The sequence below is a fragment of the Chiloscyllium plagiosum genome, unplaced genomic scaffold, assembly GCF_037043375.1.
Source record: "Chiloscyllium plagiosum isolate Xiang-an unplaced genomic scaffold, Cpla_swu_hap1 HiC_scaffold_37, whole genome shotgun sequence".
Classification (NCBI taxonomy): domain Eukaryota; kingdom Metazoa; phylum Chordata; class Chondrichthyes; order Orectolobiformes; family Hemiscylliidae; genus Chiloscyllium; species Chiloscyllium plagiosum.
The window spans coordinates 4,015,948-4,028,935 of NW_028270175.1; the positions used below are offsets into that span (position 1 = coordinate 4,015,948).

At 39.5% G+C, this 12,988-nt stretch overlaps 1 protein-coding gene across 8 annotated transcripts in view; it reads right to left on the reverse strand.

Moving 5' to 3' along the window:
- Positions 1-12,988, reverse strand: part of mib2 (MIB E3 ubiquitin protein ligase 2) — a 213,711-nt gene that overhangs the window by 15,410 nt on the left and 185,313 nt on the right. For all 8 annotated transcript variants that reach the window (XM_087980239.1, XM_043676268.2, XM_043676266.2 and 5 more), the window contains 2 exons: positions 11,624-11,750; positions 1,122-1,346 (listed from right to left, as the gene is read on the reverse strand). In XM_087980239.1, coding sequence (XP_087836365.1) covers positions 1,122-1,346; positions 11,624-11,750 — 352 coding nt within the window. The remainder of the gene's footprint in view (positions 1-1,121; positions 1,347-11,623; positions 11,751-12,988) is intronic.

The window sequence follows — 12,988 nt, forward strand, 5'->3', positions numbered from 1 at the left end:
AAATAAATTCAGTTACATTAGCTTTAACAATTTGACATATCATTTTTCTGCCTCACCCACCGAAATGCATTGAATGTTATTTGGTTGATTTACTCAGAGGGCCTTCATACTTTTAATAATTGTTCAATTACTACCTCTGTACTTAAATTTAAATATGAAGCCTTATTCCTTGGACATTAATTATAGTTAAGATTTCAAAGATTTAAACACAGAAGTTATTAAAATTAACAGTTCATTTTGTGATTTCTTAATTCAATCTTTCTTTCGCATAATCATAATGGATTCACCCTCATATTTGGTCTGTACTGTTTATTCCTCAAACTTTAAATCTCATTGCTTAAGGAACGATCCTGCTGATTGCCGTTTCACTCAGGGCTCAGATATTTTGTTTTGCTCGCTGGTCAACTCACATGGTCAGAAATTTACAGGAGGAACATTTCTAAGTGGATGACTGTTGGATAAATCACACTAATAGAGTCAGAGATGTACAGCATGGAAACTGACCATTCAGTCCAACTTGCCCATGCCAACTAGATATCCCAACCCAATTTAGTCCCACCTGCCAGCACCTGGCCCATAGCCCTCCAAACCCTTCCTTTTAAATGTTGCAATTGTACTAGCCTCCACCCTTTCTTCTGGCAGATCATTCCATACACTAATGGCACATAAAATGCAAGCAATGAGCTATGCATGTTGAAGCTCACTACAAAATATCCAATATTAATTTTAGTAGTAGAAATAGTAGGTCTTTTACATCTTATTTCACTGTATCATAGTATTACATGCTATTAAACACAGAAGACAATGACACTATAAAAACCTGTTTAGAAGCTCTCTTCTCCTTTCCTATGAAAGGAAATGTGCACTTTTGAAAGCAAGTTAAACTTGAATTGCAATGCTGTAAAGTGAGGGTAGAATCTTCATGGCTTTTCAGGACGAGTTATACAATCTCTTTTTCATAGTAGCCCAAACAGGAAAAAAATAAGTTTAACATTCATAAGGCAAATCTCAAATATTTTGTGTTACTACATACACCAAGACGTAATGAGCATTTTAAAATATGAACATTTCTTTTATAGGCACTTGTACAAGATCTCCTACATGGACTGTCTTAAACCTACATTTGCATGAAGTGAACTGCTTTCGCCTTCCCGTGGTAGCATGGTGGTTGCCAGCTGCTGACGACAGAGTGCCACATGCATAGCAGTATCACCATCTTCATCCTCCGCGTTCACATCACAGCCTTCAGTAACCAAGAGCTGGACCATGTCAGTATGACCTTGAGTAACTGCAAGTTGCAAAGGTGTCTGGTTTCGATTATTCCGAACATTAATCTCACAGCGACCCTGTGGAGAGGAAAATACAATGTAGACTATTGCAATTATGCAATCATGATCAATCTATAAATTATGCATCAATGTCTCTCATTCTTATGTTGTAATTTGCAACCAGCCCAAACCTGACAGGATAAAGATATCGGCATCCTGTTCTGTCCAGAGATGACTGTAAAGCCTCATTTCACATGCTGATAGGCAAAGATGAAGACCCAAGCAGACTATTTCTCTTGGGACCAAGGGGAAAAAATTACAGGATTGAGTTAAAATTAACTAAGTCTAAGGAATGAACAGAGGCCAGAAAATAAACACACCATTGCTGGAAAAATGCACATTTTATCAAAGCTTCAACTCATCAGGTCAATTTGCAAGAAATATCAATTCAAGCAGAAAACCAATATTTATACCATATGTGAAGTACACGCTAATTCATTAGCGAATGGAAGCATTGCCATGGAGAACGCATTGTCAATGCTGAGTGATAGTTAAGTGCCAGAATTTGTTTTATTTTAAACCAGGCAGGTTAACTCTGATTGTTCAAGGCTTTACCCTGAGAACTGACCCAGCAAATGGCTGTTACTTATTCTGTTGAGTTGAAACACACGCACACACTGAGAGTCCATGTTCCTCTGTCTGCAAAGAACATAAACATAATTGGGAAGCAGACCGTGGATGTCAGGAGTTCATTGTGAACAGACTGGAAAAAGCAGCAGAAAGCAGAATGAGAAAAATGGAGAGTTCCACACCTTTTAGATTCTGAGCAAAAATGACTGATTAAACAGCAGCTTTGTGTCTCAAACAGTGAGGATGCAAGGCAAGGGAAATGCTCAAGTGGGGAGAGAGTTTAAATAAAATGTACGTCCGTAAATGCAATGGTTGTATGGTAAAATGAAGTATCAAAAGACAAGAACTGTGATGCTGATGAAAGTTGTACACTGCATGTGTCAAACCTTTTTATATAATACCCTGCCAAGAAGAGTGAGGGGTATTAGAATGACCCACAAGTTAGCTCTAAAGAGATTGAAAGCGCAAAACAACAAGGACCACCAAACCTGGGTGTCCTAATCCACTCTATTTGGGTTTCAAACTCCACAGTCAAGTACAACTTGTACACTTCAGCTACTGCACCAGAAGAATGATGAAGGCTGTGCGGTTGTCATTGTCACTGGCTGTCCCTGGATTCAAAGATGGCACTTTCTCAGGGTCTTCATGAACCTGAACAGGCTGATTGTTAACCTGCAGATCTTTGGGTACATAGGGCAGAATGTCCCACCAGGCAGGGAGATCTGGAATGCAGAATTTGCTTCCTTTTCCTTCCTTCTCGGCTACCGCTCTGCCTCACCGTTATAGTCAAGATTAGAGTAGTGCTGGAAAAGCACAGCAGGTCAGGCAGCATCCAATAAGCAGGAAGATCGACGTTTTATGGCAAAATCCCTAAATCAGGAATGAGGCCTCATTCGTGATGAAGGGCTTTCACCCAAAACGTCGATTTTCCTGCTCCTCAGATGTTGCCTGACCTGCTGTGCTTTTCCAGCACTACTCTAATCTTGACTCTAATCTCCAGCATCTACAGTACCCACTTTTGCCTCACCGTTATCGTGTTTGTACTCAAAACGTGATGCAGCTTGATGGACAAGATGTTACCAATTTGAATGACAGGTAGCAAGCCCCTTCCAGTCATTAATGTCAATGCCACTTCAGAACATCTTTGTAGAGCTTTCCGTATCCTCCCCAGAAGGCTTGCTATTTTGGAGTTGAGAAAGCAGGGCTTGGTGGGTGCTGTATTCTCCAGATTCAATAAGAAGACTATTGAAGAAACACTAGTGTCTTTTTTGAAACCAGCTCTACAAGATACGAAACAAAACTCCCACAAAACCTGGCACAATACACTGCCTCCGGTGACAGAAAACCATCATCTCCACCGAGGCCTGGAGATTGCGTGCACTGAAAGTGACTGAAATTGGAACATGTGAGCTGAGTCACTAGGAAACGTGAGTTGAGTTTGATTATGACTGAAGGTAATTGCATAGAGATAGAACAAAATTACTGATGAGTTGAAAGTATTTATAAGGACATATACTGGTGGGTAGCAGCAGCAAAAACATTCAATATGAAAAATAAACTTGACAAAAACAACAGAAGCCAGCTGAAAGCAATGTTGCTCTCGGATCAAATCATCAATACGTAATAACTCAGAAATGAAGGCTCTTCTGCACAACATTTCACTTTGGTGTACAGAGTACATATGGCACTAATAAGAGCTTTTTACAACTGGATTTAGCAAAGACCCCATCTGATTATGAAATGTGCTTTTAAAATAAGATTAAAAGTATTGGCTTTCTACATGTCTGGAGTATTATTGAAGATCTGTATGTATTACAGAACAGATTAGATTTAAAAGAAAAATGATAAGTCACTGGCAAAATATTTTAAAACAGCAAGCATTCACTGATCCCTTTAAAGAACAACATTAGTCTGTACCGAGAGATGAACTGGACGGGTAAATGTTTGGAGCCCAACTGGATTGTCACATACATTGAAATGCTGGTTTTGATCCTTCTGTATCCTGTATGTTATTCAAACTGCTCACCCTAATATATATCTTCTGCATTATATTCAGAAACGTATATGGTAAATTGACAGTTTCAACTCCGATAGATTGAGTTGGACTTGTAAAGCACCTCCCCAGTGTGGTGTTTTACAAAGATATACAATTACTGTGATACAAAGATAAACAAGTCACAAAAGGATCACAGGTATTAGATCACAATTATTCCTCTAGCCTTTCAGACATTTATAGTATTTCCAGAAAATAATATACTTGACAAAAATCAGCAGATTGCAATTATTTGAAATATCTGCCAATGTATAGTTTTGAAGCATGGAGTTCAGCACTAAGAGCATATGTTGACATAGACAAAACTAATAACACATTATGAAATATTCCGTACATTTAAAGCATTGGCTTTTTACAATTCAAGTGCACTATGTGGATGGTCAACCCAAAACATTAGATTTGTTTCTCTCTCCATATATTTCGCTTGATCCTTTGAGTATTTCTAGAATTTTGTGTTTTAATTTTAACAGTTTCCTATAAATTGCTACAGATAATATTTAAGGCTGTGATAAATGGAATGGAATGTTTTGGAATTGATTTCCACCTGTTTTGGGCCCTAAATCCTACAGTGCAGACAACGTAAGACACAAGCCTTAACCGGCCAAGAGGCAAACCAGCATCCAGTTTGCGGCAAGCGAGTGATCACTTGAAGGTTTTCTTGCAGACATTGAAGTTCACTTCAGCTTTTGTATCAGTTGTGCTTTTTTGTTCCTTGCATCATTACCATATCAATAGATCTCCCAGTGGAAACCCTCTAAGCTAATGACCCACAAACAGATGCCAGGAAGCCTGGGTTCCTCAGTGGAGCTCTGTGCATTCTTATCAGGATGCACAAATCTGGATTTGCAGTAAGTAGTGAAATTACCATACTTGAGCAGATGATCAAAGCATCCACAATGCACAAAGAGGGGCATCTTTATTGCCAGATGTAACACAGATACAATGAATAATTATGATAATAGTGCATTGCTGAAACAAAACGCTGCAACAGACATCACAACAGCCTCCAATTAACAAGAATTGTGATTATTAATAGACAGAACTAAAACTGTTCTCACTTTCAAAATCACTGAATAAAACAGGTTCCCAAAAAAAAATCTCCTTTTTTTTCTCTCTCTTCCCCCACTCCCTCCACAACCCCTCCCCATCTCCAACAGGTCTGGTTGCAGTAATTGACAAACACCAAAATGGGATCACAACGAAAAAGTGTTTAGAAAACATAGATGTAAAGTGTCCTATTTATCTAACATACTGCTGGTATTGTTAGGCAACATCCTGTTTGTTAAATGAACAGCAGTTAAGACACACATTTGGATAGAAGCGTGTCCACAGATGAATGGAAAATATGACAAAATCAAACGAATGATTCTGGCTGTGTCTGGTGATTCATTTGATGTTGTTATGAACTGAGAAGAATGTACTTTAATCCTAAATAAAACAGTCTTGACTGAAAATATTTTTAACTCATTCAGCACAAGGGTCTTTTCTGTTTTCTCCTACAAAATATGGTAGCATTTGGTTACAACAAAGATTCAATTTGTCTTTCAGAATGGAGCTGAATAATTACCTAACATTATGTGGACGATGATGAAAGACGAGGTAAGTGACTAACTGCATAACTCTCTCAGAGCACAGGAACTGATATGATGGGCCAAATGGGCTCTGTTTGTGCTGCAACTGATTCCAGAAGACTTAATTAAAAGTTGCAACCATTACTGCAATTATCTTTGGGGCTGAATTCTCACTCTAGGTCAGCAACCTGAAGTGATGCCTGCTCACCCAATACTCCGGCTACAACATAAAGCATTCCTGGTGAAAGGCTTATGCTCAAAACATCGATTCTCCTGCTCCTCGGATACTGCCTGACCTGCTGTGCTTTTCCAGCTTCACACTTTCCGACTGCACCATAAAGCAGCTGAAGACAGTCCGAGGTCTGTTCAAGGGAGCAGGTGGTGGTGAGTGACAACTGAAGATTTTGTGAAGCCAACTAAGTTATTGGGAAACCAACAATAAGATCCAAAACAGAAACAATTGTTCTAAAGGGTCACCACACCTGGCAAATTAATTCTGCTTTCTCTCCACAGATGCTTTCAGACTTGAGTTTTCCCAGCTCCTTCTGTTTTTGTTTCTATTTTCCAGCTTTCATAGTTCTTTGGGCTTTTCTAACAATGAGACCTACTGATTGACTGGCTGCATGCATTGTCGAATAAGCAAGTCTATTACATTAATCTGAAAGCTCAGTATTAAATTCTGCAGTTGCCAGCTTTAAGCAGGGTTCTTTCATGGGTTGGAGTGATAGAGCAGCTCAGTTAAGAACAGCCGAAACTGGATCTTTATTAAGTGCCTCAGATAGGCCTTTTTGTGTTAGGAGCAGATTAGACAACTTAATGTGATTTAGCACTTGAGACTAAATTTACAATAGGGTGCAGGAAGGGAAAGAAGTGTTTTGTTGCTTTTACCTAAACTTACCAGGAATTGCTCAACTATGTGGAGAGGCAGCTAATCAATTGGTGAGAGTCTGGCAAGTGAGTAAGATTTAATCTAAGGCTCATAATTCGATACTGTGAATGGCAGGAGAGCAGGAGAGAACAAAACGCACAGATTGAGAGGACTATCTGCAGTGAGACCAGAGTCAGAATGATGTCACAAACCACAAAGTGTTATGATTGCAGAGAAAGCAGCTGATTGGTGTAAAAGCCTAACCTTTAAAGTAAAAGTAAGGTCTTTATGTTTAGATCCCCTGATACTTTTAACAAAAAAGAAAAAAGTAACCAGAGTAAGATTGGTATTGGTGCAAAAAAAAATTAACTATAATAAAGTGCAACGAGTGCGAATATAAGAGTAAATAACTATAAACTGAATAAAATATAATAGTGAGGGCAGGTTGGGTGATGCTTTGCTGCTATAGCATGTGGGTGGTGTTGTATATCAAGGTGATCCAGACAGAATATATATATATAGCAAATACTTGCAGCTTGAACTAGTTTGAAGAGCTGGAATCTGAATTGCAAACATTGCACCACATCTTGGAGGGGATATCAGTCACACACCTTAAATTTAAGAGCTGGGGATTGCACAAGGAAGGCAAGCGAATCAGAACAAAATAGCAGAAGGAGATAGTATAATTAGGGCATGGATACAATTTTCTGAAATCCCAAAAGCAATGTTTGTCTGTCAAGTGCTAGGGTTAAAAACACCTCCTTGGAGGGGAGGGATCCATCTCTCATTGGACATGTTGATACCAACGATATTAATGGGATTAGACAAGCGGTGGATTATAATGTGGGAAAATGTTAGGTTATGCACTTTTGGCACAACCTGATAAGTGCTAAATTGGTGTAGACAGGTTGTTTTCCCTTGTGGGAAAGTTTAGCACCAGAGAGCATAATCTTAGAGAAACAGGCCATCCAGTTAGGACAGAGATAAGGATGAATTTCCTCTCTCAAAGGATAGTCAATCTGTGACATTCTTTATAACCAAGAGCTTTTCAGGTTGGATGCTAAGTGTATTCAAGACGGAGTTAGAGAGATTTGAATTAATAACAGAATCATGGGTTATGGGAAAAGTGAAGTTGAGGTGTATCAAATCAGCCATGACCTCACTGAATGGTGGATCAGACTCAATAGGCTGAATGGCCTACATCTGGCATTATATCCAGGGGTCTGATGCTGAAAGTTTTTTTTACAGTTGGAAAAAAAGTTAATAAGCAGAACCTCCAAGATAAAAATCTGACAGAGGGTAGGTAAAGTCAAGGAGGTTGAGTTTGAGCATGACACAAAGACTGGTGTGACAGAACTGAGTTGCTGTTTATGGGACACTGGCATGAGTAAGGGAGTTCACGGGAACAGTTGTGGTGGGACAGGCTTCAGTCGAACCACGTTGGCACCAGTGTCCTGGCAAATCAAATAACTCGGACTGTTGAGTAGGCTTTAAGGGAAATGGGAGAGGGTGTGGAAGAGGAGGAAAAGAGAGATGTTCCTGGAGAGCAGATGTGCAGGCTTATAAAGAAAAATCATCTGGCTGCATTGCAGGGCAGGATACCCAGCATGGGACAGGAAGAAACAGTGTACAAACATAAAAAACAAAACATTAAAAAGAGTCAAAGGAAAGAACATCAAAGCAAAGTTAACGGCGCTTTACTTAAACGTAGTGCTCAGAACAAAATGACAAACGGAAGTTAATGAGTATGATCTAATTGTAATGTGGAGACACTGGTTACAGGAAGATTAAATCTAGAAACTAAATATTCAGAGTATGCGACTTTTTGAAAAGGATAATCAGGAGGGAAAGGGTTATGCAGTACTTTAGTCAGTACAATAGCAAGAAATGATCTTGGATGAGATGACATTGAATCCATAAGGGTGGAGGTTAGAATAAGTAAAAAGGGAAAACACCATTGGTAGGTGTATACAATAGCTCCCTTAACTGTAGGTATACTGTGAGACAGAATAAATCAGGAGATAATAAAGGGATCATATAAAAAACAATAAATTTAACAAAGGAGACTTCACATAGATTGGGAAAATCAAAATGGCAGAGACAGCCATTAAGAACAATTATAGAATGGATTCAGGATAGTTTGAGAAAATGTGTTGTGGATCCAATATGGATCAGGTTATTTTGGACCTGGTAGTATTTAATCAGGCAGGTTTCATGAATGATCTCAGTATAAAAAAACCCTTAGTAAATTGTGACAATAATATGGTAGAATTTAGCATGAAGTTTGAGAATGTGGAACTTGGTTTGGAAGTAACTGTGCTGAACTTACAAAAGGGTCAGTTCAAAAGAATGAGGACAGAGTTGGCTGGAGTAGACTGCGAAAGGCATTTAGCAGAAAAGATAGTTAATGAACAATGGTAGGTGTTTAAGAAAATTGTTCATGAAGAATTCTGGGTAATCCAAGATGGAGGACAGGATAAATTGTGGCTGGAAGAGCTGTTCCTTTTTGGAGGTGATTTCCTGAACTCCAGGAGCAGCAATTACTGTTTTATATGATGTAGCATTGTTTTGGAATTTTGGGGAAAAAAGATCAAAACAACAGCATTTTTAAAAGGAGAAAGACAGACAAAAGGCAGTGACATGGTCAGTGAGGGAGAGAGATTAAAAAACCGACACCCTAACTGAACACAGTGAATCTGAACAGTTATTGCTTTTGCTGTTTGAATTCATATATCTCTGGAAATCAGACTGCGTCTAGGAAAAATTATTAAACTACAAAATTCACAGCTGACCTTGGAAGAACTTGTGTGGGAGAGGTCACAGCACAGAAAGAGTTTTTAAGTGTAACCTTGCTGTAAATCCACAGTTGGAAATGTGTTGCTGGAAAAGCGCAGCAGGTCAGGCAGCATCCAGGGAACAGGAGAATCGACGTTTCGGGCATAAGCCCTTCTTCAGGAATCCACAGTAGTGAGTGGAGTTGATTATGCGTTTATTGAGATCTGACTCTTGACTAAATTTTAAAAACATAAACCGAAGTACTAAGTTAACCTGCAGAACTGTCTTTTTTAAAAGAGCAAAAAGACAGCGCTATTTTGGGGGTCTGTAGATTGTGAAGGAGCAAAGATGGCCTTTAAGTAGAGTGATATGCTCTTCCTGTTGGGATGTGGGAGTTTAGGGAGAGTTTCCATGTTACTGATGATTATGTCTGCAGGAACTGTCTTTGGTTGCGAATCCTGTCAGATTGCATCAGAGGAGGCAGTTGGAGGCAATGAGGAATTTACAAGGAGCTACGGGAAGTGATGGATAGCAAATATAGGAAGGGAGAAAAGCTGCAGATACAGAGTCAGGTAGATGGGCTAACTCCAGGAAAAGAAGGAGGGGTAGGCAGGTAGTGTGGCTATCCCCATTTTAAGCAAGTATGCTGTTTTGGAAAATGTAGGGGGTGATGGACTGTCAGGGGAATGGAGCAGGAACAGCCAGGTTTCTGGTATCAAGACAGGCTATAATGTAATGTGATCTAATGTCAGAGACACAGACAGACATTTCTGCGGCTGGCAGTGAAAAACAAGAATGGTTTGTTGTTTTCCTGGTGCCAGGATCAAGGATGTCACCGAGATGGTGCAGAATGTTCTCAAAGGGGAGAGGGACTAGCAGGAGGTCATTGTACACATTGGAACCAATGACATAGGAAGGGAAAGGTTGAAACTCTGAAGGGAGAATGTAGAAAGTTAGGCAGAATTTAAGAAAAGGTCTCCGGGGGTACTAGTATTTGAATTATTCCCGGTGCTACGAGCTAGTGAGAGTAGGAATAGGAGGATGGAGCAGATGAATGCATGGCTGAGGAGCTGGTACATGGGAGAAGGGTTCACGTTTTTGGATTATTAGAATCTCTTCTGGGGTAGAAGTGACCTGTACAAGGAGGACAGATTGCACCTGATTTGGAAGGGGACGAATATACTGGCAGGGAGATTTGCTAAAGCTGCTCAGGAGGATTTAAACTAGTCAGGTGTTGGCGGTTGGGGGTGACGGGGGGAACCCAGGGAGATAGTGAGAAAAGAGATCAATCTGAGACTGGTACAGTCGGGAATTGGAGTGAGTCAAACAGTCAGGGCAGGCAGGGACAAAGCAGAGAACAAGGTAGCACTGATAAATTAAACTGCATTTACTTCAATGCAAGAGATGTAACAGGGAAGGCAGATGAACTCAAGACATGGTTAGGAACATGAGACTGAAATATCAAAGCAATTACAGAAACGTGGCTCAGGGATGGACAGGACTGGCACCTTAATATGAAAAATAATATTCTTGGGGATTTGACACAATCTATTTTCCTTTGTGGGCAAGTTTAGGACCAGATGGCAAACTCCAGAGTAATTAGCTGCATAATTAAGACACAATTGAGGAGAGAATTCTTAAGAGGATAGTGTACCTGTGGAACTCTGGTAGAAACCTGTTGAGGCTGGGTCATTAAAGGACTTCAAGGCCGACAGGGATGACATTTTAATCAGTAAACAAATAGAGGGTTATGAAAGGTGGAGCAGACACAATGGACTGAATGGTTGACTTTGGCTCCTGTGTGTTATGGTATTATGATTATTGGTGAAAAATATGGATCAAAGGCAGAAGATATAATAGAAGATAAATGAAGACTTGAAACCAAGACCTAAAATTTGACAGGTATTTGACAAAGAAATTTCATGCTAATCAGTCTAAAATATCACACATAGGAAATTAAAACAGAAGCATTATTATACAGTAAGTGGAACTGAATTTGTACAGAGATAGATAAGGATCAGTGCATCTCAGAGAAAGACTATGTAAGAATTTACATGAATTGTATGACAGAATGAATTGTATGCTACTGAGAGCAATTTACTATCAGAGAATAAGGATTACATGCCCATAACCCCACACGTACACAAGTAAACTGAGATCTGGTGAATAAAATACTTGAATTATACCTCCCAAAACTCTACTTTTGAATCTTACTATGCACATTCAAGAAAAATCAGAACTCAGCACTCAAGTGACATCACTAGAAGCACATATTACATTTGATTTCTAACATTATGCGTCCCAATAAGATTAACAGTTTTGCATATTTCTCCAATTCTTAAAACAAGTATGAGAAATAATTTTGAGCATATCAAAGTCCATTTGTGTTCTCTTGACTAATTAGGACTATTTATTACCTAAAACAATTAAATGCTCTTTAAATAAATTATATTTCTACCTCTTTAATTAAAACTTCAGCTACTTCTTTGTGGTTGTTCAGGGCTGCAAGATGGAGGGCTGCAAAACCATCTTCCTTCTTTACATCCACCAGCTGCCGAGCTCTGGCTAGTATCTTCTCTGTGGCTCTGTGGAGAAACATTCAATGATATTAATAACAATGTTAATCTGAGGGGAATACAAACCCAAAAATAAATAACTGCAGTATTCTAGTATTAAAGTGAAAGGGTTCAACTTCAAAGTGCCCAAACAGAAAATGAGTTGTGTAAATCATGATTCAAGATCTATAAAAAGTCTGATTAAAGTTAAAAGATCCATTTATAAAATATTAACTGGAATTAAAACATTTTATTTTCTTTAAATAGTAATATTGCTCTTACTCTTTATCAACGTTTAAGACTTTAATATGTCAAAAGCAGCTAGTAAAGATTTATACATCAGTAACTCTTCTGAATGATCTAACCCTCAAGGCTTTTCTTCATTCATTCATGGGCGTGGGCGTTGTTGACTTGCCAGCATTTACTGCTTGTCCCTAATTGCCCCAAGTAGTGATTGAAAGGAGGTCAGCCAGGTGGACCTCACAGAATAGGAGTTCCCTCATTGGGGCTATTAATTTGGTCCAATCAATCAGGGTGCCCTGCCTGACATAAGAACAGGAGGCTCTTGCCCTTTGATGAGAAGGGCACTGCTTGTCACTGGCCACTCAGGTGCTTCCTGGTGGTGGAAATTTGAATAAAGATTCGTACACCTTGTGTCTTTCACTGTGTCTCACATCTGCACACACACATGGGTGCTGGGGAAAAAATTAAAAAAAAGAAAAATAACAGGGGTGTCAGGGTTCTGCTCACTCAGAGGTCGCTCTGAGGGAGCTGGACGTGCGTGCGTGCAAGGACTCTTCTTGACTGTGTCAGAGGAGAAGGGGATTGTCTGTCTCTGGACCTGCTGCCCATATCCAGTGAGCTCTGAGAGAAGGAAGGAGGAAGAACGAAGAAAAAAAAGAACAGGAGTGTCAGCTGGCTCGGAGGAAACTACTTCAGTGTCAAAGAGTGAAGGACTCTGCTCTTTTAAGAGAAGAGGAGACTGATTTTTGTTGGTGTCCTTGCATTAAAAAAAAGAAAAGAATAGGAGAGTCAGACACTCTGTTTACTCTGAGAACCAGCTCTGAGGGAGCTGGACCAGTGTCATGGACTCTCAACGTGTAAATAAAGTGTGACTTAGTGACAGGATACCAGCCTCTGTGGTATTATTTCACTCAAGGAGGTAGTGAACTACTTTCCTGAACTGCTGTAGTCCATGTGCTGTAGGTGGACACAAATTGCATTAGGGAGGGAATTCCAAGATTAATGATTCAGCGACACTGAAGGTA